This window comes from Lytechinus variegatus, chromosome 3 (genome assembly GCF_018143015.1).
Source record: "Lytechinus variegatus isolate NC3 chromosome 3, Lvar_3.0, whole genome shotgun sequence".
Lineage (NCBI taxonomy): Eukaryota > Metazoa > Echinodermata > Echinoidea > Temnopleuroida > Toxopneustidae > Lytechinus > Lytechinus variegatus.
Window position 1 is genome coordinate 30,320,294 of NC_054742.1, and position 27,387 is coordinate 30,347,680.

At 35.5% G+C, this 27,387-nt stretch overlaps 1 protein-coding gene across 1 annotated transcript; it reads right to left on the bottom strand.

Moving 5' to 3' along the window:
- Window positions 1-11: 11 nt before the first annotated feature.
- Window positions 12-26,595, bottom strand: LOC121410745 (solute carrier family 25 member 40-like). The gene is made up of 10 exons (XM_041603019.1): window positions 25,644-26,595; window positions 17,006-17,065; window positions 14,955-15,106; window positions 13,654-13,721; window positions 12,280-12,416; window positions 8,861-9,034; window positions 7,003-7,112; window positions 6,525-6,600; window positions 5,532-5,615; window positions 12-4,350 (listed from the first exon to the last, which is right to left on the bottom strand). Exons 1-10 carry the CDS (start codon window positions 26,056-26,058, stop codon window positions 4,232-4,234), a joined length of 1,395 nt encoding a protein of 464 aa, XP_041458953.1. The 5' UTR covers window positions 26,059-26,595; the 3' UTR covers window positions 12-4,231.
- Window positions 26,596-27,387: the final 792 nt, after the last annotated feature.

The following is a 27,387-nucleotide window of genomic DNA, read 5'->3' on the forward strand; positions in this document are numbered from 1 at the left end:
CAAGGCTGATATAAATATTTACACAGGGTTTTTTAATACTCGTCAAGCCAATGGCGAAAAGAAACATTTTACAGGTAGGCCATCTATCAATTCAAGATTAAGAACATTATTTCAGGTTAATCTATACAAAATGCACACAAAAGGTAAATCCCCGACATGCATAAAACACATACCCTATGGTTTGACAAATGTTTCCATAATTTATTATAAAGCTTTAACCCAATGTCGGAAATTTCAACCACATGTAATGTAAACGGACACGGATAGAATTAACACAGGTACTATCTATTAGCTGTCCACATGAGAGAATTTTTAAGACAAAAAATCAGCCAGTAGAGTTGGATAATACAATTCTTTCTTTTTCTTCAAAATAATGATTACATTTGTATAAAAATATCCCCCTCTCATAAACTGAAGCCAAATAGTCATATTTCATTTTAATAAGACCTCAAACAGGTGTTTGAAAAGTGAATCATCCGATGAATGGCACAATATCAATTTTTAGTCTGATAATGTAAAATAATCTCTAAATAGGAAGAAACTATGATTAATAAGAATTAAATGTTAACTAATCCTTTTTGTAAAGCACTTAGAAACATCATGTATTAAGCACTGTATAAATACAATGCATTTATTAATATCAAAGTATACATATGTTTGTAACTTAGTCTCATAAGACTCGATAAATAAAATTGAATGATCTTAAAAGATACACTAAAATATCTCAAAATGAAGAGGTAAAGTGATACATTATAAGATAAAATAGGACATTTACCTGTCCACAATCTAACTTTAAACTAATAGAACACATCTTAGGGGAAAATTATACACACAAATCACTACCCAAATTGACACCAAATATTAATTATTGCGAGTTAATTATAAAATACCCCCAATATTCAATGATTCTCTTAAATTAGTAAATATGTGAAAACTGATATACATGCTAATAAAATGCCCACTTTTCTTTTATAGAATCTAACCTGATTAAGGATGTTATTGATTCTTCTTGTTAACAAATAACTATGATGATTCCAATGATTACTTTTTTTCAGGATAATTCTTAAACACAATTCTTATGGTAATATTCAATATGAGCTGGTGTATCAAAACTTAATCTTGTAATTTACTTTGGTAACAATGAAATGTTATTGCCTAAAAGTACCAAGCAAAACAACAAAAGCTACACACAATATGCGAGCTAATATGGGGGGAAGCGTGTTTGTAAAAGAGTCTAATTTGTTGCAATCAGTGAATTCTGTGAGCCAAATATTTGTTTTACAAATATCCCACTGATCACTTCTTTAGAGAATTCACAAATCAATCTATTCATTGGTCTTTCATTATTGTCAAGGGGGTGGGAGATTTTTCTACATGTTAGAATGCAAAAATTGCAATTTTTAAGAGCCATCAATAAAGGGCCTGTAGAATGTTGGAGATGTGCTGGAGGAGTTGATGTTTGACATAAAAGCTGGATTTGTTTGATGGGGGGGGGGGGGTGGCTTCCCTAAAATTCAACATCATTGAATATGAGAATTCCTTAGTGCATTCTAATGAAAATCAATCTCATTGCAACCAAAAATCAAGAATAAAATATGAGAATTCCCTTTGTAGTTCATACTGCCAGCAGTGTGAACTTGTCATATTGCCATTCCAAACAGCTTGTAAAACCAAAATCTAACGGAAAATAATTAAAACTTACTAAATATAAAAGTCTGAATGCACAAAGGTGATATTGAATCCATTATTTCAAACCATGTTATATGGAGAATTCATCCTTAATTTGATTCATTTAGTGTGAATAATTAGAAAATGTTCAAAATTTGATGTTTTATCACAGTGCACAACATTGATCACTAAGGTTACTGTGTAAATGAGCCCACTATTTATGTAAATTAATCAACATAAACAGTGGACACATTATTGCTGTTATCTTAGTATAAGCATCAATTTAATTTAAGGCAAAGAAATAAAAATGCACATTCATTATCAGATGCTTTCTCAATACATGTGCTGAATTGAGCAAAATCAAAACAAGAAGTCGGCATAAACTATCATTTCAAACCATGGATTCAAAAACCACCTTTGTGAATTCAGTCAAGAGTTGAAACACTGTATTGCAGATCCATTCTTGTAAAAGAACATTTAAAAAGCACAAAAACATAGTTTAAAACACAGCCTGATATAAACAATACCCTTGTAATTAACACCAGAAAACTAGGAATTTTACTTAACCCAATACTCATAAAATATCCACATGATACCTCGACATGTAAAGAAAAAAATACTTAATGGCGGTGGGATACAAACAAAATAATGTGCCTTCTTATACATAAATAGAGTCTCCTTTAGGATTTCTCTCAAATTTCTATAGATGCACTTGTCGCATTCAAATACATATTTTGTACAGTAAGAACTAATGCTAACTAACATCAGAAATATATGACTTGCAGCAACTAATTAAAACCTCACATGCTTGCTGCTGAAAATGATATGAAATATAGTTTATTGTTAATTAATAATCTATCATTTTTAGTGCTGCTGCATCAATTATTGATCTTCTTATTCTCACAATGATGATGTGCGCAGGCAGTATTAAGATGATCATAAACTTTGAATATTGTACCCATTTCTACATCATTATTAAATCACCTTCCACCATAAAATGACCACAAAAGGAATATAATTTTTTTTTATACATAACTAAGAATAAAACAGGAAAAAACAGAACTTAATGTTGCACTTTCTGAAAGGCAATAACTCAACCTATTTTAATTCAATATCTCAAGGTTAGGTATTCATAATATTTTGTTTTATTTGATTCCAGATGATAAATCCAATCCCATCAAGTAGCAATAACTCGTACACTCAAAGTCTTATTCGTCAAAAATGACTTAGAGTCACTGACCAAAGAAGGGTTGATGGTAGACATCCAAACTATATTAAGATCAAAAATTAATATTTCCCACCAAAAAGTCAGTCTATTCATTATTTTATGTGGTCAAGGGTCATATTTCATTCATTCAATTAAGATCAGTCACTCCAATACACATGTGCACATAGGAAACAAGTTTGAATTTGATCCATCAAGATTCTTTAGTGGGGACAGGCCATAATCATGTAGAAAATTATTTTGGGGGAACTTGACCTTTGAACTCATGACCCCTAAATCGAATGAGATCCTCACTATTGAGGATATCTAAAGCAGGGATGTTGAATGGGTTCCCTGTTTCTACTGTTGAGTCAATAGTGACTGCATAATCCCTGTTTATGGTGATTATCAGAAAGTAATTCTTGTTGTATAGGACAATTCATTACAATGTCCCAGCAATCCAAAGGCATCTTTGATGAAGATGCATGTGCATGGATGTCCAGTTGGATGTTTCATAAACCAGCTTGTAAAATTACACATGACTTTCATCATGAATGGAACATACTCAGATGCTCAGTCAGATACTGAAGCACAAGCAAAGGGTCACCAGACATGTGTATAGTTATATATATCTTACGAGCAGCTATGAAACACCCACCATTCTCAATGAGATAAACCATCCTAGACCGTTTTATCCTGTGCTTAATAAAATACCTCAACAAAAAATTCCTATAATATCACCCATTAAAGCAAATTCCATCATTACCCATCAATATGGTGATAGAAGGATGATAAGCAATCATATTTCATCATATCTCTCTTCATAAATTATTTACAAATGTTCACGGAAAGGGTATTCGTAAGGCCTACAGAATTTTAGGCAATGAAAAAATTGAAGACAAAAAAGGTACTTTAACTTCACTGGAAGACAGCAGATAGGACAATATCAGAATACACATGGATTGAAACGAATGGTGGGAATCAATCTCAAAAACATCACAACATCTTGTTGGCTCAACCATACAAAGATATAGATGCAATCCTAACTAACTATCAAATCACACAAAAGGTATTAAGTAAGCATTGCTTTGTTTATTTCATCGTAAAAGAAATTTCTTCTTTCTTCAGGAATGATACTCTCAAATAAATATCGTACCTGAAAAAAAAGGAAAAAATATGCACAAGTGTCTTTATACATACATATCCAATGGGGAAATGATGAAATGAATCTTTGGGAAAAGCTGTTCAATTTATTACCTGAATTTTGTGAATTAAAAAATAATATACGCTGGGTACTGCCAAGTGAGTATAATTTGTGTAATATTTCTTTGATGAATAGATCCTGAGGGGAAGGTCATCTCACGTGAGGCCACCACATTGTCTTTCATTATAGTCTCGGAACATGTGCAGGGTGAATTCATAGCATGTGATCAGTATTGCACTAGCTGGTGCCGACATTGCAACACGAGGTCCCACACCTGTGATGAGAATAATCAATCGGTCAAGGTCAGAGGAAACATAGAGTATAAGGGCATATTTTTGAAAGAGCTGAATGTGTCTATTTTGTATTCAGTTTGCAAACAGTAGAACTTTTCATTATATAGATTTAAAAGACAATAAATATTCTATAAACCGAAATAAAAAAAATGGAAGAATTAAAGATCAATTATGCAGTAAAAAAGTATAGAGTACTTTGGCATGTTTTAACTTCTTTGAACTGTATGACAATGTATGTTTGTATACATATAAGTACATTCCTTGCTGTGTTTATAAGGCCTTGTATCACAACTTTGGAAAAACTGTTTAATTTTAATGACAAGAATATCAACCCAAAAAGTGATAACTTATCAAAAATTATCATCCCATTGAATAGAGCATTTTAGTTGTAATGGTTTCTTTACTCTCCTGAATAATAATAATATTTCATTCTTTGAATGAATAGGGAGTGATTCAAAGTGGGAGCAATACAATGCTTTAGGCAATATCTGAGCTTAATATCCATCCCAGCCAAATATAAACTCACTTAACTGCTTTTAGACTAGAATTATTGGATAACCCACCCCCATCAATCATTGTACTCAAATTTCATACATCTGACACAAATTTTGGTTGCATCATTCAGTTATTTCAGCTCATTCATATCATCATAAAACTTTCACAGAAATAAAAGAAAATGATTTGCAATTTTGCAACAAAGACATAAATTTTCAGATTCTTGTTTTGGGAAAGAGCAGATAAAGCACCCAATTTAGTAGGTTCTAGCAGGTGACTGTATAACGACCCTGCCTGTAGTAAAAATCAAGCTTTCATCCTGTGTCTATTCAGGCATTCTACAATAGCAGACAGGACGGGCAGATGGAACGTGGAATATTGGCCATTTCCAAGGATTGTATTAACCTCCAACCTTAGTGAATCATTTCCTAGTATCACTTTTAGGATTGATATTTAGCCTCAGAGCAAGTTTTGTCTTAGCTGTTACTCACTTTAGTCAATACATCACTTCCCCTAGATTTTGTCAGCAGAATGATTTCATTTATATATTGTATGATTGAATACAATAAGATCAGTAAATATCAAATGAAACTTGACAATGTGATCCTTGAATGTTGCCAAATAAGGGAATTAGATAAGACAAAAAATTTGGTTCTTGTTTTCTTACCAGCAAATAATCCTCTGATACCAGACTGAGCTCGTATTTGCTGCATCATTCGCAATGTATTCTGTCTGGTTGTACTCATTGCACCTGAACAATAAAAAATGTTTATTTTAAACTATGATGAATATGTATGAAAATATGAACATGCATCTTAATATAAAGGTAATTTGATATCCTCTATTGTGGCACCAATTGAATTGTCTTTAGAAAGTAAATTCTGCTCATATTTTTTTTTTCGGGGGGTAATAGTGGTACTCTTTACTTTATGCCGGCAGGATTAATTCCTTGAATGCACTGATTGCCAGTGATTATAGCTTGAGCTAAAGCTGAGGTAACCGTAACAATAGCAGTGCTTTGTAACCTCAGGAAAAAAAAACGTTATATAAATCCATGTATTATTATTATGAATTATCAATATTTTTTTACAGGAACTAAAATAAAGGTCATACTGATTTATGATGGCAGAACAAATATACTCTCAGAGAATTTGATCTCTGAGAGTATATGAGTATATTTATATATCTCTGAGAGACAATGAGCTAATGAAGATTACAGGGCAACTTTGACCTGCAATAATCTTTTATCATCATAATAATCTGTCAATTGAGGCATTTTATACAGTTTCCATATCAACTTCAATTGGTTTTTATATAATAAATTCAATCACTATTAATAACTTTTGTAGTTTCACAATTCTAGTACAATTTAAATCAACATTGCTCCAAGGGGAGGAATGATCAATACGCAAAGTGCCCTTACATCAAATACCTTCTAATGAGCAAGCCTCACTCAGATATCATCATGACTACTGATTAGGAAAGCCATCCCATGATATTTAATAATCAAGCTCAAGTGATATGCTCTTGGATTTCAATCCTATCCCAGAGTGTATGACCAACAGTAAGGCAAGAGTATATAGTCTACCCTTGCCCTTCTGCCAAGCAGACACTGCGTAAACAATATTTTACACTGTATCATAAGTGTATTTGAACTTACCACTTGTGACGTCTCCAATCGCTACCTGCTTGTTGGTCTTCACCACATCAAATGGTGTTGTGACTATAGATGCAAACTAACAAATATAAAAAGAAAATACATTACAATAATAATTCACAATTTGGGATCCATATCAAACTCTACTCTGAAAATCTTATGAAGAAAATAAAAAATGTGCAAGAAAAAGAGCAATTAATTGAACGCAATGCTCTATGTAAGGACAAAATGTGCATTTATATGAGGCTGATAAATTCCTCATATTTAAGTTATAGCCCTTGATTATTTAAGGGAGAGAAAGGTTGAATCAATTCTGGAATCCAATTCTTCCATTTCCACCATTATGGTTCACACTATCATTCTATCCAACTCCTTCTATACTCAATCCAAGAGTCTCTCCCTCTTGGTCTCGTTCCTTTATTTTGGTTAAATTGCACAATAACTTGGTACAAATATTACAACACATTTTTTAATGACTTACCACCCCTGATGCTGTTCCAGCCCAAAATGTCATTCCAACTGTTGGCTCTGTCACATTGTACACTCTCATGACCTGGGTTTTGAGCAGTTCGTAGTTGGTCCAATAGAGAACTAAATGAAAACAAAATGTATTATTTGTAATGTCTCATCAAATGAGAAATACACTTTATAAATAGCACATGACTCAGGCCTCGAAATAATCGACGGCCATGGCCGTCATGCCCTTCTTCTTTTTGCTAAAAGTTACGGCCACTAAAAATGTGCCTTTTTTATATGGCCGTGGTGCCCTTTTTCTCATAAATGTGCCCTTTTTCTGATATATAATGAGCCCCTTTTGAAAGTCTGCACCTTTTTTTCTGAGCGAGGAATACTTTTCTCCGATCTCAAAAAGTATTCAATACCTTAGCTTTACCAGCGACGTCCAGTGCATGTATGCAGTCTAGTCCGAAGCCGCGCCGAACGATGAGCTAGCTATACACAGCTGGCTGGCCGGCCAGCCGGCCGCTAGCGCGCTTTACATATGCTATGTAAGCTGCAGCATAAGAATGGACGAGCGCGAGCTCCGTATGTGTACTACACAAATGTCGCGCGCGCTGTACTGTCCTGGCGAGCGCGCGCGATGCATAAGTACAGTACTTTGAATGGGAGTGTTTCATAAAGCTTGTTCGTCAGTTACGAACAACTTACGAACGACTTTCTTTTAAAACCTTATACAGTGAGTGTTGTCAGACTATTAAAGTTCATTTTTTCTTAAGTAAATAATGTGGTTTGGTAATGAATCTGATGTATAACATCGACTATGGAAAGCCCCCCCCCCCACGCCGCGAAACTGTAACACCTACAAATAATTTATTACATGCCCCTTAAAAAGTGGCCTTGGTGCCCCTCTGTATGGCCTTGGTACCCTCTGCTGCCTGGCCTCTGTGAAAAAGTGCCCCTCAAAAAAGTGGCCTTGCCCCCCAAAGAAATCCTATTTCGAGGCCTGATGACTAATTAAAAAACTGCACAGAAAAAAGTTTAATTTTGTGCAATACCCTTAATCTGAATTAAAAGTAGCTAACAGTGCCAGGAATTTTCCCCAAAACAAAGATTGTACTATAAATGAGAGCAAAATTCACCCATGTTCCATCCTGCATTGCAAATGTACAGTGGTAACAATTAGATCATATCAGTTCATCCAGAATTCCATATCCGCCTAAATAAACCTTAAATCAGACTTAGATATCAAAATGTGATGTTACCAAGAGTAGGCCTTGATAAAACACCAAAGACTGTGCATAAAGGTTTTATGTTTAAATAAAAGTCAAACAGTTTTTTTCTATTAAAACATGTAAAACTGACAATACCCTCTGAAATACAACAAACACTGACCTGGGGGCCATTTCATAAAGCTGTTCGTAAGTTAGGAGCGACTTTAAGAATGACTGGTGAACCTTTCTTACATGCTTAACCAAATCGCCAATGAATATACCATTTACCACAAGAAAGGATCACCAGTCGTTCTTAAAGTCGCTCTTAACTTACAAACAGCTTTATGAAACACCCACTAGGGGTGTTTAATGATTCAAAATTGATCTTAAGCCTATTGTGTTTTAGCCAAATCTTGTTTACCTAAAATCTGATCTGGATCATAGCAAAACAAATCAATTTTCAGCTTCAAACTGATTCAAAAGTTTGTCGGATCAACCTTTATAAAATTGATATCTTTTAATGGATCTAAAAAGAGAACTCATCTATTTTTTGATCACTTTTAAGAGCTAATAAACCGCCCATACATAATTCTTTCTCACTTGTTCAGTGATGTGTGACATTGGATGTAAGATTAATATTGCTGTAGATTTTCAACTGCAATTACTCACTTGCATAAGGGGCATCTCTGAGGATAGTTGATCCAACACCCCTCCAGAGAGAGAAGATACCTTCTGCTTGGAATCCAGACCTAAGACAACCAACTAGCTCAGGGTATGTCAGATACTGAGAATATAACTTGGTCCTGATCAGGTCTAGAGGGCTTGTCAACACAATCGACATGGCTGTGGACAAAATGATCAATTTAAGAAATGGACAGCCAGTAATCAAATCTATATTCTTTATACAATACTTAAATTATTATCTAAATCATGTTTTAAAATTGTTTCTATATGTTTATACTAAGAACTTTGAAATAGACGACAATGCACTGAGTATTAGTAGTAAAGATAGATCATGGTTCAAATGCAAGGTCCAAATACATGTAGTCATATTTTCTTCAACCCTAAGGTCATAAAATATGTAAACATTAGGCTTGTCATAATTCAGTCACAAACTTAGTCTTTTGTACATGCAACAATATGTAATAGGTATATTGTTTACAAAATTTTCAAAAGATATTTTGAATTTTATGACTTCTTACTTCATACTTTCAACAGATATAAATTACTTGAAATAATTTTGTTAAAATAGAAGACAATAAAACGCACAGCCCAACAAACTTATTACCACTGCAAGCTTTCAGAATATTGTTTAGGGGGAAGTATTAAAGCAAATTTGATATCCCTCTGTACTGAAAAAAACTGCATCAAAACAACGAGGCCCATCTAGGTCCGTTGTGCATGACCTAAACCTAATGCGGTCAATCAACAATACATCAGATACACTGTATACTGTGTGTATCAAAAAAAAGTTTACACTTTGAAAAAATCCTGTAAAATTATACATTTGTAATATCCTGAAGATTTTTCCACATTTTAACATTGGTACAGATCCATTTAAGCAAATGACGATATTACTATCAAAAAATATTTCCGCTTGAGTGAGCACCAATTACTTTTGTAAAGTTAGTGAAAAATGATTTGCGCAGAACTTTGAAATAGCTATGCGAATAAAAGTAAACCTTTATCATGAAGAACACGTAGAATTTAGCTAGTAAAGATGATTTGAAGATATCTTTGACCTGTTTTAACTTGTTTCCTTGCCCAATACACTTCGAAGAGTGCATTGCGCCCCGCCCCACTCCCCCACACACCAAGGCCATCAAGACGATATTTGATTAACACTGAGCTGTGATTTACATAAAATGAATTAGGCCTGATTTTCATTTTGTTAATCATTGTCAAGCTTGGGAATAGTGTGGAGAAACAAGCATTACATGAAAAATTAAATGTCAACCCACTTTGAATAATAAAAACTTAGTGAAAAAGTGCTGGAGATGTCTGATGTAAAGTATTGTTCAGATTCAGTTATATCCTCAGATCCAGCTGGCACAAAAAGGGTAAAAGTTGTGCTTACTAAGTGTTGAAATTTCAATTTGGGCGGCAACTTTGTTTTAAAATGCTTGAATATATCTGTTTTATCTTAATTGACTAAAAGTGCAAGGGAAATGTAGGAAAAATGTATCGCAGGGTAAGTTTGATTTCGCCCTTTCCCCTTGACACTGCATGAAAACATGCATTTCTGCGCAAACAGATTTCTGCGAGCTTTACAAAAATGGACAGTGCTCACTTAAGTGTAACATTCAGTCAAAACTTTTACTTTCATTGGATAGATGAGAACCAAACCTAAGATTATTTGCGAAAAAAATACCCATAAGTTGTATATTTTTTAATTCCCAGAGCTTTTTCAAAGTGTAAACTTTTTTTTGATACGCACTGTATATATCAGGATACAGGAAGGAAAGGAAGAAGGAAAACTATGGCTGAAAGGAGTCATAGTTTGCTATCAGACCTGCTTTGATCAACCTTGGGATATATAAGCATCATGATGTTTAGAAGGTTAACTCTGTAGAAAAGAACTAATGTTATCTGGGTCTCAACACAGTTGTTAGTTTCTTGTTAATACCACTAGCAGTGCAAAATAGGCTTCCAAAATATGCTCTTGGCCAAACTTCAGAAAGGAAGTTTATTACATTGTAATTTCAAGCCCCTGCTGCTTGAGCAAGCTGAAAAGGTGTACATTGGTCAAGCATTTTCTTTTTCTTTTTTTTTGTAAGGGTGCTAAATTTGGTATGAGAGACTAAATATTTCAGAAGATATAGAAGTTTTTATTGGGCAAAAAAAGATTTAGCATGGAATAACCAATTTGACAGGAACTGAAAATCCAAGTTGAAATTTAAATATATATCTATTTTGGGTGGGGGGGGCATGACATTAGCAAAGGGTGGCAGAGGTATTTCCACATTTTTTATTACCCCATCCTTTGCCAAATGGGTTTGTTTTAGGAAACATGGTCTATTAGAAGTCTTCTGGTGCTCTAAATACATTTCTACCACATTGCACAAGTGTGCCTTAGTACACGGCCAGCAACCAATGCCCTCAATATTAGCCTTGAACTAACAGAATAAAGGGTACTAGGCCAGAGCCTGCTTATCTGCACTTTGAAACAACATAACTAGCAGTACTAAAAAGACCATGTAACTCTGTATTGTGGGTGTTAATTAGACAGCAAGCTTCTTTCAGTGGTCTAGGCACCACTTTAAGTCATTTGACAGAAAACTGGTCTGAGAATTGGCACACTATGAAAGTTGCCAACACACTACATACCACAGGAAGTAAAACTGTCTACAATGCTCAAATGCATCAAATATCTTGATTCTGTCATGCAGAAAGCCTCCAAATCAATGGAGAAGTAAAATCAATTGCGGTGAAAATCTGGGAATTGAGAGCCTGCAACAGTTTGTAGGAAGGTAGTAGCTAATGTCACAGTGCTCTACAAAATGCATACTAGGCAGTGAATGCCCAAAAGATCTCCAGGAAATGTTCCCAAGACTTTATTTGTTCCTCAAAATATACATAGTTTCAGTTGAGAAAAGGAATTGTCAACTTTACCCACAAAACAATTATAATCAAGTGTTACAGAACTAGTTTTACAATCTGGGTCAATGTAAATGCAAATGTGAAGAAGATGCCATGATTGCTATGATTTTAATTGGTGGATATGCTCTTCACCAATTGGATGTCCTGGTTTCAAGAGCTTGCAAAGCTTGTCACTGACAACCACTAGCAAATCACTTTATATCATTCCCTCTATGATTTTTACTTGTGTAGGAATGTAGATAGTCAAGCAAAAAATTAGCACCGAGAACCAAAGTGATGATGTCACTGTCTTGTATTACAGCCCAGTGTTGGTTCCAAGCAAGGAATCCTTGCACCAGGCATCAATCAGTTGGTTAAAGCCTGGGTCTTGTTTATTTTCTTCATTTCACTTTGTAAAGCACTGTAGACACTAGGGACTTATTGAACTATTTAGCTGTCAAAGGGCTGATTGGCTGTGACATCACACTTGTAAAATCTATTCTACTTACTTCTTCCAGTGCCGCTAGCAAAGATAGTGATGAGGATGCTTTTAAGATCACTGGAGTGACTAGATTCAAATCCTAACTGACTCTTGAGACCATCATAAACTGAGAAATATACCACGTTGGCTGGTATCCGCATCAAGCTAAGATAAAGAGGCACAAAATAAATAATTCTTTATTCAACTTGTATGTTTTTATCGTGAAAAAAAGTAATATGTGATAGAGAGTATAACTATGCATCACAGTAATATTCATCTGGGGAAACTTTGAGGAGTAAGTAATTCAAATCATGATTGGCTAAAAATAGACAGAGAAACAGAAAATGTTTATTTAAAAAAAGCCAGCCTTTATCAATGTTTCATGAAATTAATTCCCTCTAATCATAACTTTCTACAAATTAATACGATATAAATACATGAACATTATCAATCACAAACAAAAATGAAAGTCACTTCTTGGTAGCATGTTTCTCCATTTATGAATTTCTCAAAAACTGAAATTTGCTAGTAATCCTTCTTAGATAATAGTGCTTTTATGAAAAAATACCTGGCATTTTATGTTTAGGAATTGTAGACTGATCAGCCAGTGTGATATCAAAGGACTTATGATATCCATGAAAGAAAATACCCGGATAATAAGCATGTATTCTTCAAAATTACAAAAAAATTGAAGGGAATTAAGTTAACGGAGATATTTGCTGAGTGAATGCAAATTATGAGAACTTATAAATGCTTAAAAAAAATGAATGAACAGTCTCCACTATGGGCATGATAGGGATACAGACAATCTTGTTACACATTCTATACAGGAACCTTGTCCATTACAAGCAAGTGTGAACACATTGTATTTTCAAGCTTTAACATATTTCCTGATTTTAGAAAGGTGCGGATGCATCTCCTATTTGGTTCTATACATGTATATATCTAGGGTTTATTCTCATGAGAACATGTAAGGACAAGACAAGGTCATGCCTCAGGTTCACTCGCTCCTTAAATCCATGCTACAAGATGTGGGCGGAAATTCTCATTATTACATCTGCCACCATGAGTCATAGTGCTTCAAAAGATTTATAATGGCTGCTATAGTACAGCACATTGGGATTCTTGTACTCCAGACAAGTGTTCATTTTTAGGTATCTAATTTTTGCTCAGTTGTTCAGATTTTTCATTCACACTAAAGCTTGGAAGAACAATGACATACAGCAGAAAATTACTTTGTGACATAGCTGTGGCCTTTAACTTATTTCAAAATGACAAACTGAATTCAACACCCCCCCCCCCCTATACAAGTGTATGTCTAAATCTTACATGAAAATATACTAGTCACAACATAGTGGGGAAGTCGGAAATGCAAAATAACACTTATAGAGCAGGTACTTACAGAGTTGGAACAAGACCGCTCCATAGTCTTGTGAAACCTTCATTCCTTATGATCGATCTGAATCCATCCTGAGATTAAGAGATGAGAAAAGGAAACAATTTGAATTAATGAGTCCATTCTTCAAACAGTGGACTCATGAATGAAATACACATAGATAACCATGGCAACAGGCATCAAATTGGCACACTGTGACAAAGGCAGACATCAGCATTGAACATTTTTAATATACACAGTAAAAAAGCGTAATTTATTCAGAAAATCTGTATCAACCATGGGTTCAGCCGATGGTTTTAAAAACCACCTTTGTAAATAAGTGAATCTTCATTGAATTAGGAGTAAATGAACTCAAGATCATTATCAAAGATGGAGAAAAGCCTAAGCAATAGCCCACTATTACAATTACAAATAATCTTGAAATTGGTCTCATCACTATATTTGGCCAGATCAGAAATAAGTGGGATAATTTGGGCTGATGGCGATGAGGCTTTTTAATAGAGTGTGTATCAAAAAAAAGTTTACACTTAGAAAATCCTGTAAACTGAAACTTTTGTAATATCCTGAAGATTTTTCCACATTTTATCATTGGTACAGATCCATTATGCGAATGACGATATAGCTGTCGAAAAATATTTCCGCTTGAGTGAGCACCACTTGCTTTTGAAAAGTTAGTGAAAAATGATTTGCGCAGAACTTTGAACTAGTTATGCGAATAAAAGTGGACCTTAATCACAAAGAACACATGGAATTTGGCTAGTAAAATTGATTTGAAGATATCTTTTATATTTTTTAAACTTGTTTCCTTGCCCAAAACACTTCGAAGGGTGCATTGCGCCCCACCCCACTCCCCCACAAACTGATGCCATCGTGACGGTATTTGCTTTACACTGAACTGTGATTTACATGAAATTCTTAGGCTTCATTTTTATTTTGTTAATCATTGTCAAGCTTGGAAAAAGTGTGGAGAAACAAGTATTAAATGAAAAATGAAATGTAAACCCACTCTAAATGATGAAAACTTAGAGAAAAAATGTCGGAGATGTCTGATTTAAACTTTTGTTCAGATTCAGTTATGTCCTCAGGTCCAGCTGGCACAAAAAGGGTAAATGTTGTGCTTACTAAGTGTTGAAATTTCAGTTTGGGTGGCAAAATTGTTACTTTCATTGGATAGATGAGACCCAAACCCAATATTCTATGTGAAAAAATTACCTACATGTTGCATATTTTTAATTCCCAGGGCTTTTTCAAAGTGTAAACTTTTTTTTTATACCCGCTGTATAATGACTAACTTGAGTGCAACTTACAAAAGTTCCAGTGAGTCTGGCAGGCTTTGGCTGATATCCTTTCTCCCCTAATGAAGATGATGTGGCAAGGTCTCTATAGATTCCTGAGATGGGTTTGGGGGACATTCTCCCTACCTGGTTTGAATGGTTTCCGGTTGAATTGGAATTTGAATCTGGAAAGAGATTATTCAATATATTTCTTAGTTCTTTTCCTCATTTTCTTTTCTTGTTGAGCTTCTAATTTCATAACTGTATTATTAGTAGTAGTATTGTTGTTGTTATTGTTGTTTTGTTCATATCATATACACCAACAATAATGCATAGGGTTACAGCATGCTTGGCTTAATCTGACACAAAGACAAATTTAATTTTTTAAAACTAACCTTCCTGCCTCCACCCTCCCCCAAAAAGGTGATGCACAGAAATTCTATACATATACAGTCTATATAGCTGCAATGGATTGCAGATATCTTTGGATGGTGGCAAGCAGCATGGATTTCTCATACTTTTTCATTCCTTGGCTTTCACTTGACCTTCAATTGACCCTGGTTCATCCTACCAGGTTTCAAACCCTCTATAGGCGGTGCTGCACCATCCCGAGTTTGCTCAATCTCGAGATTTTAGCCCGATCAGCCCTTTTCGCGATTAATCTCGAGATTCAAGAAACCCCGTCTCCACCATCGCAAGAAGAGCGATTCGTGCTCGAGCGAGGCAACAAGCCCGATATTCCGAGCATGCGCACTTTCGATCTTGGAGTTTCAACGGCCCGCGCTTTTGAATAACTTCCCGCGATATGCAATCAAGTACATGTACTCTTTCGCCGAATTCGACCGTTGTTATGCAACAATCCTCTCAGCTCAGCCGCGCTATAATTATAAGCGAGTGAAGTATTCTTCGTTTAATATGATGGCGGAGGAGGCATGAGGGGGGAGAGGGAGAGAGGAGGAAAGAAATGCTATTTGCTCACATTTTGCGAAGGGATAAGACGACACTGCTGTCAGTATTGTTATTGACTATGACCATCGTCGATAATGAGCGCCTGGTCTCTCCCAAAATCCATTCACTGGGGGGGGAGGGGGCTGGACACCATCGTTGCTGATTGGGGAATTGATGAACGCTATTCGCGATAAAGTTGACTTTCGCATGCGTTCGGTACAATCGCGATGTGTTAATGTTTTGACCAAGGCGGAAATGGAATGCGAATTGCATTATGGACTGAAGGTCATGAATAAATTAACCCGAGTCCGTCTGCACCTACGAATTAGCGCGATAATTCGTAAATAGCGCGCTATTTTGCAAATAAACCCGAGTTGACTTGGGATTGCAATCTCGAGATTAATCCTACGAACTAGCGCGATAATTGCGTCTGCATTACAAACAATCTCGAGATTTTTCAGATCGGGATAATTTGCCGGATCAGAAATAGCGCGCTAATTTGAAAACTTGGGATGGTGCAGACGGCCCTTATGGAATTTCAGCAGTATGGTTATGAGGTAAGCCTACTACACTTACTAAAGGTATGTACAACAAAAGGTCTGCTCACAACCAAAACAAGACTGTGAAATGCATCTGTGAATACATGTACATTACTACTACCTTGAGTAGAAGGCCTACTACTCTATCTTCAGTCTTCACTATATGAATTGTTATTTCAATGATTTTAAATATTCTGTGCAGTGGTCTCTAAGTGTATCATTGATTTGATTTAATCATACCCAATTCAGTCGTAGGTCTGGCATGTGCAACTATTTTTTTTAAGTCGCAGTAAATACGTAAATGTTTTTTTTTAAGTTTCAAGAGACATAATCATTTCAAGCAACGTTTGATCGTATATCAATATTAGAAATGTTCTATACAAATTTCTGACAAGGAAATGTTTTAATCACCCTTTATGATAGATGGTTTCATTCAGAATACATTTGAATATTAACCTGCAGAAATTGAGCTACAGGGATCCTGCAGGGATATTAATCAAATGTGAGTACACCCATTCTGGTTATGGTTACAAAATGACATCAAAATAAATCCAGTCCATTTTGAAGTCAACATACAAAAGGAGATAGGATACTCACTTTTAGTTGGTAATTTGTGCTGAGCTTGAAGTCTAACTTTAACAACATCAAGAGGGTTCACTGGAGAGATAAACAGAAAGGAAAAAATGAAAATAAAAGGGAATAGAACAAAAAGAGATCCTGGGAGAGGAGTGTGGTTAGATTGAAAACATTGTCAAGACAAATGAGAATAAAATAAATGTATAATGTAACTTGCATCATGTAAAAAATACAAAGAAGATATTCTTAAAAATACATACAGCTAGAGATGCACAATTCTAAAGAGTAATACCTTGGTCACATTTGTTCTACGGCGGCCGTACGGCGAGTCGAAACCAGCCGTTTTAACATTTTTTTGTACCAGCTACATGTCGGTGTTTATAATAAAAATGGAAAAAACGACTGTTTCCGACTCGCCGTACGGCCGCCGTAGAGCAAATGTGACCATGGTATAAGAGATAGGGGGAAGGGATACACTGTATGATGTGTTTACATTCAATGATTATTTATTTTAGGCCCATCTGGATAGGTAATTGTTAATATGAGCTCTGTATCCATATACTGTAATTTGCATCAGTGTACCTGTTTTATCATATATGGCCATACATGTTTACTGTTTACTGAACATTGTAAAAGACATGCTTCATACAGGATTATAAAATTTGTTTTTAAAGACTGCAAGGACTTGATGATGCATTCATTTTGTATCATTCAACTCAATAAGAATAATACACCTTCCAGGTGAACTGAACTTTGAGTACACGCTTTGATTATGAGATCCTAAACATTTGGTTTTGTTAACATAAAGATGATTATCTTTGAATAAGGTCACTGATCATTAGAGATGTATTAGTTTTAGTGCCAATATTTCATTCACTGAAATACATAGAAGAGCAACAAGTCCAGGCAGTCATGAAACAAAGAACAACCACCCCACCCCCCCCCAAAAAAAAAATACATAGAAAAATATCATAATAATCAATTGAGATAAATATACTTTGGCCTGTAGGAAATGCTACATAATTGCAGAGCTTAATTTAATGTATCTGGAACTGGATGATGACCATCGGGGAAATAGAAGTACATGTAGTAGGCCTATTAGTTCAAACAGAGTAAGCCAGAATCAATAACAAGCTCCTTTACTAATATAATACAATACAGGCAAATAAAAATGTCTGTGATGATCTTTCAATCACAGGAAAACATTTAGAAAATTGGAACATTAAAGATTAAAGCAGCCATGGGCAGCGGAAAAATATTTTGAAGGGGGCGGAGAGGGGGAGGTTCTAAGACAAAGGTGACATCACAGGGGTATCATAGAAGTACATATCCCAGACTTTTTGCATTGACGCCCAATGGCGACAATGCATTGTTCTTGTTCCATATTCCTATTCCGTAATCTTCTTCTTCTTCTTCTTCTTCTTCTTCCACCAAAATCCCATTTGTTTAACACATGGTTTTGTTAGCTCTACCCTGACTCCGTCCCTCATCCAAATTCATCCAAATTTGGTAGACATGTTGTCCAGCATCCCTAGTTGTGCCTCTCGTCTTCCATTTTCCAAAATCACTCATGCATGACCATCCAGGCGCCATTTTGTCCATTTCAAGTCCATTTGCATACCATTCTTCATTCTTTCATATCTCAATTATCCTGCATGCTACAGACTTCTAACAAATTGCTATAGATAGTCAAAGAGTTGCTCCATCATCTGCGACGTATAACCTGACCTTCAAAATGCCATCTTTATGTCCTAAATTCCAATCCGAAATAGCCTTCCTTCAAAAACGTCATATTTATTGAAATGTAAAGTAAAAAAATCGTAAAATGGCCATAACTTTCTTGTTTTGATTCATTTTGAGCTCATTCTTTCAGGAATTGATAACCGTATGATAAAATACAAGTTACTGAGTTTTCACGCATCATTGACCTTCCGTCATCGAAATAGCGCCCTCTAAAGTTTCAAAAACGCTTACCTTTGAATGCTCCTCATTGCGTCATGCGTGGCCAAACCCGTACCCTTTTTTGAATTTAGGGTCTTCAAGATATGATCTTTCATGCCATTTAAAAAAATATATACCTTACAACTGACGAAATATCTCAAAAATGCTCCCGAAAATCAGCAAAATACCCAAAAATGCACTTTACTGCCAGCACAACTTCAACTTGCTCTTATTTCCTTATTATTGAAGCTTATTCTTTCTAACTTGGCTGATATGAGTATTGATATATACTTCAACCGTTCGTCAACCTTTTGTAACAGAAACTGACAAAAATCTGACGTCAGCTTCAAATTATTGTGCAAAACCTTCATTTTTAATGTCTTTCTTTATATGGCATTTACTTCCGGTCTATTGCCTGCGCACAAATAAAAGTGGTATCAATGTCACCGCATTGAAATACTCTTTCCATTGATACCAAATACGACATAGGTTACAACAGAAAATTTCAAGATAAGTCAATCTGAACACATGGTATACTGCTCACAATGCACACATTTTCAACAACCACGTATGGGCCGCCAATATGGTCTAAAAAATTTTACTCGAGAATGTAACTTCCTATGGACAGCAAAATGTGCTAATATCCAATTTGATTAACATGTAATATTTGTTAGTCCTCCCCTGCCACCGTTCCTCATCAAAATTCATTCTAATTTGGTAGACATGTTATCCATAATTAGTGACCATAACTTTAGAAATAGCGCCCTCTATTGCAAAGTCTTAAAATAGTTGAATTGCCATAACTTCCTTTGAATTTATTTTTGTCTCATATTTTCAGGGTTTGCCAATTGTATCATTTCACATAATCTAACTGTGTTTTACGCATCAGTGACCATTCCTTTAAGAAATAGCGCCCTCTAATATTTTGAGAATGTATATCATCTACAGTTTTCTTTCTATCTCTTTCTGTTTCTTGCCCTCTATTAAATCAGAGGCGTCAATGCATGCACATCGTTCTGAAACGATTGCAGTTCTAGTTCTTTTTATTCTCTTCTTCATCTTTTCTTCCCTTCACTCCCTTTTTTTCACTACTTGAAAAAACCAATAGGGCAGTTGTATCCCTGTGCCCCTCTGCATGATTTGAGTATACTGTATTTTAATAAGAGTATTTATCCAATTCTCATGGAGATATAATTTCAAAGCTTGTTGCATAATCAGGAATTTTAAAGCTCACACGCCAGTGCATATAATCTAGGCACATTTTACTCCACACTGAAACTAAATGTGCACTTAAATTTCAAAACAAATACAACAGGAGTTACTGCAGCACATTGAGAGCCAACTTGCTCAGTAAACATGACATTTAAATATCGATCAGGATACAATGCCTGTATTGCGATCATTTTAGAGATATAAAGCAACCGTGCGGTACTTCAAGAGACATATGACATGTGACATGTAATGAAGGCTGATCTGAATTCCTAATTCCTAATTCTGTAAAATGTCATAAGCCAAAATATCACTTCTGAGTTCTGAAATCAGAATGCAAATTCACAATCACGATATGTTTAGTATACAAAACTGCAATGGAGGAACACTTTTTTGTGGAAAATAAAGAATTGCTCTACATGTATTTGTAACCAGCATGAATAACAATAATATCAAAACCATTATACACAAAATTAAACATACAAAAGTCTGGACATCTGTAACCCGGGGGGCCACTTCCATTCACAAGTGGATACCATGCGCGACCATGGGGTCTCGAAAAGCACCCTAAACACGTAATTTCCATATTCTGAAATTGCACCCCTTAACAAGTATTGGCATGTGAAACCCTACCCTTAACAAGTATTGGAAACAAAACGATACTCTTGGCAAATATTCCCTGTAATAAAAACCCTAAACAAGTACAGGAATGTTTTATTGTTACGGGTCCTTCGGTCGTCGGCTTAACCTTATTTGGTTTAGTACGACCCCACCTTCTACACCTCGCGCAAATCGTACTCTAAACACGAAGTGGTGGGGCAAAAAGGACATCCTTTATAAAACATTTTAATTTTGTTTTATCATCCCCGCAAATTCGACCCTAAACACATAATTTTCCTAGCGAAATAGATACCCTTTTTTCATTATTTTTGTGTTTTTGACACCCTTATCACGTTGTACGTAACGTGCCCTATCGAGAAAAGGACATCCTTTTTACATGTTTTTTTGGTCGCGCATGGTATCCACTCGTCAATGTAAGTGGCCCCCTCGGGGTCTGTAACTATAAAGCAAAGCTCTATACAGCCGAAGCTGAGTAAGTTAAATATCGAAAGAGGGATATCTCTACAACCTAGTTATGCAACTCCCCAAGGATGCACATCACAAATCACGTGGATATGAGCATGCAAATAATATGATTGGATCCAGAGTTCCAGACAGAGAATCAAATCAATGGTCAGTCCATTGTTTGGGCCATCCTACGAAAGTGCATTCATATTGTACAAGGTCACTTGACCAATAATTGGCCAGACTGGAAGTGTTGACTGCACAGTGGACAATAATGCTCCATCTATACAGACCCTGTCCTGACAAAAAGGGGATGAAGACGGGGTAGAAAAAGGGACCCTGGTAATATTTGTCGGTAAAGGCAATAAAAAAATGGTGGGAGCCTCCATTCACCACTGAAATACTTGTAACTACGGGCCCGGGAATAGCAGTTTCTTTGCAGGGCTTTCTTCCAAAAATAATTACGCATTCTTACCAAATCAAATGGCAACTACGTTAAAGCCTACATACATCAATAGATGACTGGTATGATTTTTTAATGAAGTCAGATGGTTGGTGCTTGTTTTATGGACATATATCTAAATGTTTTACTGTATTTATAATAAAGATGTGGTGTCAAAAATGAGTTGATATGGATAATGGTGTACTAATTACTTATCATGTAGAAAACAAAATGTCTATTGTCATGAAAAACTGTCTAAATTTGATAATCTTTCTGTAGGAATTCCCCAGGGTAGTGTCCTGGGTCCCCTACTTTTTCTTGTTTTTATTAATGACTCACTTAAGTGAAAGTTTAGTATCTTGTTCATGCAATATATCGTTGCTGAATCCACAAAGTGGCACAACGTCCCAAAATCACATGAAAAATCCATTTTTAGTTTCTTTCAGTTTTAGTATTCTCCAGTCATGGTCTATTATTTCACCAAATTTTAGAACCCAATTCTCTCTAATTAATGAGATGATTAAAGTGAAAAAGCGACACAAGCCTTAAAATCCTTTTTTCAAAAAATCCACGAAGTGGCACACAGGTGCACATCGTTTCTACGCACAAAACCACACTTGTGTTTGAATCACTGCCACGTCAAGATTTGATGTTCATTTGATACATTTTTAACATGGAATGCAGTCAGTAGAAACCTGGCTCATGGTATGTGCATTCGTCATTCTGTTTTACTTCACAATCATATAGCAATGGGCAGTTGAAAATGTGAAAATCTTTATTCCCGTTTATTTTGAATAGTGATTACGCACATCAACTATCGCGTGTGCCACTTCATGGATTCTGTGACGTCGCTGAATCCACGAAGTGGCCCAAAATCGGGTGAAAAGTAAATTTTGAGTATCTTTCTGTTTTAGTACAATTTCAAGTATCTTTCAGCTTTAGTATGCCTTGGCTATGGTCTGTCATTTCACCAAAATTTTGGAACCAAATTCTCTGTAATTAATGAGATAATTAATGTGAAAAAAATCCACACTAGCCTCAAAATTAGTTGTAAAATAATCCATGAAATGGCACGCACGTGTGTGCCGTTTCTAAGCACGCTGAAGTAACATTTTCCACAAAACGACACTTGTCATGCTTGTGTTTGAATTACTGCTTTGTCAAGATTTGATGTTCATTTGATAAAATTTTTACATGGGAAGCAGGAGTAAATACCTGGCTAGTGGTATGTGCAATCTTTATTCTGTTAAACTTCACAATCCTATAGCAACTGGCAATTGAAAATAAAAAAATCTTTAATCGCATTTATCTCAAAAAGTGATTTCGCGCATCAACGGTCGCGTGTGCCACTTCGTGGATTCGGTGACGATATATGCAGATGATGCAATTATTTATATTTCTGATAAAAGTAATGAAGTCAGTACATCTAACTTACAGATGGATCATGAAAACATTAGTAAATGGTACAAGAGAAATAATGAAAAGTCAATACTGACAAAACATATACTATGCTATTAAAACAAAACCCACATACTTCAAGGAATTAAGAATGTACATCTGGATAATAACATTTTAAAACAAGTAAAACATATTCGGTATCTTGGAATCAAAATTGATGAAAATCTTATGTGGAATTTGCATGTGAAGGACCTAAGTAGATCTTTAGCTTTTAATATGTTTTCTTAAAAAAGGTCAGTAACTTCACTAATTTACAAATATTCTCAATAATTTTACAATTCAACCCATACTGGATTACTTTTGTTCAGAATTTTGTCAGTAATATCAATATTTTGTACAGATTACAAAAGAGAGCAGCAAGAGTAGTAGAAAATAATTTTGATTACATAATATATACTCACAATGGTATTGAGTACTTACTGACATTATTCAGCTATTGAAATAGCAGGTCTTAGAAAAAAAAGTATTTCCTTGCATGTATTATGTATACCTGTAGGGGCCTATCCATGGTTATGCTCTGGTACATTTATGTACCTTAATTCAATTGATATGTTTTTTACAAGATTTATCAGTTCACTTTATAATGTTGTTATACCCAAACCGAACATTAAATTTTTAAAGAATAGTTAAAGGTATGCAGGAGGAAACGTATGGAATAGTTCAGATTCAGAACTCCAAAATGCAAACTCAATTGACAGTTTTAAATGGAAATACAAAAAACTCACCCCTCTTCACTTTTTCTCTGCTCTCCATTTTATACATTTCTATGCAAGTTTGTATTTTGAATTTGGTATTTATCACCAAGCGTGCATGTATTTTTTTTATTTAACATCTATATTTGTTCATACTTATGTCACTCATTCTTTTTTTCTATCTACATGTACTATATCTTAATTTAAATTGTTTTATCCATTTTTTCTCTATGTTGTGTGCATTATCTGAACATGTTCAACCTGTATAAAGATTTTTTGATAAATAAATTTTGACCTTGGTCATGTGACCTGAAACTTATAAAGGAAGTTCAGTTCAGGGAAACTTAATTGCTCCTTTGTCTAAGTTTCATGAACTTGATCCATAAAATTTCAGTTATGATGAACAAACTGACCCTAACATGGTCAGTTTGTTGACCCTCAGTGACATACATGTATGACCTTGGTCATTCAGGGACTCACTTTTATAATTATGAGGAAAGTGATACAAAGCACTTCTAAAACTTTTAAAGGGAGCAGAAGGGGAGCACTACAAAGTTCTTTGACAAACAAGGGGAGCTCTATTGTCCATGGATGAAGGAACACTAATACCATGGTCACATTTGCTCTACGGCGGCCGTACGGCGAGTCGAAAACAGCCGTTTTAACATTTTTTATCCAACTACATATAGGTGGTTTGAGTCAAAATGAATAAAACGGCTGTTTTCGACTCGCCGTACGGCCGCCATAGAGCAAATGTGACCATGGTATTATTTACAGCCCACAACCAAAGCAATATTTATCTAATTGAACTTTTTGATGTCATTCTCGCAACTGTGTGCTATTGCTTACAATATATTTGTATGTTGTTTATATAAAAACCCTGAAAGAGAATGAGGTTTTCAAGGTTGACTCTAACAGTTTGATCATTGACTGACACTCTTATTAATCAATTGTTGAGGCAAGTGATAAATCGCTCTACCAAAACTGGATTAAGGAGAGTGGTAGGGAGTGATCACTCACTCCCCTTAAAACTGAGTCACTGGTCATGTGACCTGAAACTCAGGCAGGATCTTAAAGGGGAGTGATACACTATCAGTCTAAGTTTCATGAACTAGGTCCATATACATGTACCTTCTAACTAAGTTATGACAACCTTTCAAAAACTTAATTTTGGCTAACATTTCGATACCGGTAATGATTCCCCCCTCCCCCCCCCACATAGTGTAAGTTCACTGACCTTAAATGACCTTTGACCTTGATCATGTGACCTGAAACTCATGCAAGATGTTGAGTAATACTTGATTACCCTTATGTCCCAGTTTCATGAACCCGGGGACCGTTTCATAAAGCTGTTCGTAAGTTAAGAGCGACTTTAAGAACGAATGGTGAACCTTTCTTATGCGCTAAACCATCGCCAATTCAATATACCATTTACCACAAAAAAAAGGATCATCAGTCGTTCTTAAGTCGCTCTTAACTTACAAACAGCTTTATGAAACACCCACCAGGTCCATATGCTTTCTATTTTAAGTTATGACATTTCACAAACTTAACCTTGGTTAAGATTTCAATTTTTGACGCCGCCGCCCATAGTTTTACTCTGCTATGCAGGCGAGACAAAAACATAAATTGTCATGCATTTATCATTTAGTATTGAGGTAAAGTTTATTCTGAAATGAACTATAGTAGATGGTGGGATTGATCATTCAGCGTGGAATACAACTTTTTATTATATGAAATCTGCAAGTTGCAATTTGTCTGCAAAGTTTGAATTAGGGTCTATACAAATGTTGGCAGCTACATCTTTTAGACCTTGTTCTTTGTAATGATCGAGCAGAATTTGAATACTCACTTGTGACAGACATGAAGACTGTCCCAACTCCTGATGCAATTGATCTTTGCAATGGTGTGACATCACCATGATGAAAAGGGTGATGATGCTCGTATCTGTGATGGAGACTCTTGTCAGTATCACTGATCTTTCCTATTTCCCCGCCATGTTTGATGTCAGATTTCCTTCTCACATTTTGCGGCTCTGTAATTGTCTCTTTGCCACTGCCATGCAGGTGACCAAGATGTGGTGGATGATGATGACGACGATGGGATGCTTTGCCTTTGTGACCACTTGGAACACCTCTGTCTGTCTCATTCCTCGATCGCGGTCGGGCTGACGAAGGCAAGGGATGCCAGTGTAAGTGGGGCACGCTGGCAGCTGCAAAGCTCCTCGAAGACGAAGTCGCCAAGCGTGATGAACTTGTTATGTCCATGATTTAAATACCTCTCTTTCTCAGCTCAAGTGAAGTCAAGGAGACTTGTCCTCCGTACTAAGTAACAACAGTAACAGGACGGACACCAAAAATTTTCAAAATCATGTGCAGTCCAGTCTAGTCGAAGATACATCAACGACCATGCTCATGGAATTAAGTGTTAACAACTTCACAGGATTGTCTTCATTTAAACCCATTGCAATTGCTGGCTGGTTGAAAATTTAAAGTCGTCTACTCTGTAACGTTAGGCCTATAAATCGCGTAAGACCTCTCCTCCAGCTCAGGGCAGCTCGATCTCGAAAAGCTTGATCAAATTCAGATATTTTGGTCAATCACTCGTCCCATCTGCTCGTCGCTGACGATCACAGTATAATCAGGTTAAGTATGATGCTTTTGCTCAGTCATGTATGTGGTAGTGCCGTTTTGCCTTGGGCAAAACGGCTATGGCCTCTTCCCTCATTTATTTCATCTCGTTCTGGATCAGGTATGGTCCTTCCACTATTATATTGTACGTGCACAGCATGCACGGTTCCCCGATAAACAAAGATCACACGAGGGATTGTTTACATCCTGAATGGGATATTTGCTCTACTACGCATGCCCAGTGTATGACGCACTCGAGCGCGAGCTTGTTTCGATCCCTGGGAATCTAGGTCCGCCCAAGTCACCGAGGAGCAAGCTGACAAGTTTAAGTTCAAGTACAAGTTCGTCTTTATTCATCCACATTGGAAATTTGTTTTGTTCACAACTTCAAGTCAATAAACATCAAAATACCACATTAAGCATATTATAAAGCCAGTATTACATTTATAACATTATGTACAGTGAAAGTGAATACACGTTTACATAAAGGCTACAAACAAATAATGTATAAAGCCTCCATTTGACAAAAGATGACAATTTCTATACCAGTGCTCTTTTACTTGAAAAAAAAAGATTTCTAGTGTAGAAATAACTACTCAATAATTCGTTACTATTTAAAATTTAATGGGGGAGGAAGTGGGTAGGGGTTAGTCTTTTATTATTGTCCTTATTTTGTCTTTTTTGTGTAACCAACTGGTGTTCATGTGATTTGCAATCACTTAATTATTTGCAAATTTTGTAATTTACTTGTTATAATAAAAACATAATTCAAAAAGTCACCCCCCCAAAAAAATATATGTGTGTAATAAAAAAGTTCATAAAAAAATAAAATGAAAGTTTCATTCCAATGATAAGTACATGAAGTATTAACATAATAATTCAAAAAGTTCAGTTACTGTATAGAAATAACTAGTAATCAAATTTTAAATATGAAAACTAAACAAATATTAATTTTCATTCCAATAT

Excerpts from the sequence above, each read along its gene's own strand:
- LOC121410745 (XM_041603019.1), bottom strand. The coding sequence starts at position 26,058 with ATGGACATAACAAGTTCATCACGCTTGGCGACTTCGTCTTCGAGGAGC. Across the intron at positions 15,107-17,005 it reads GCACAAATTACCAACTAAAA|ATTCAAATTCCAATTCAACC; the intron begins GTGAGTATCCTA and ends ATCTCTTTCCAG. Across the intron at positions 6,601-7,002 it reads CTGGAACAGCATCAGGGGTG|TTTGCATCTATAGTCACAAC; the intron begins GTAAGTCATTAA and ends TATATTTGTTAG.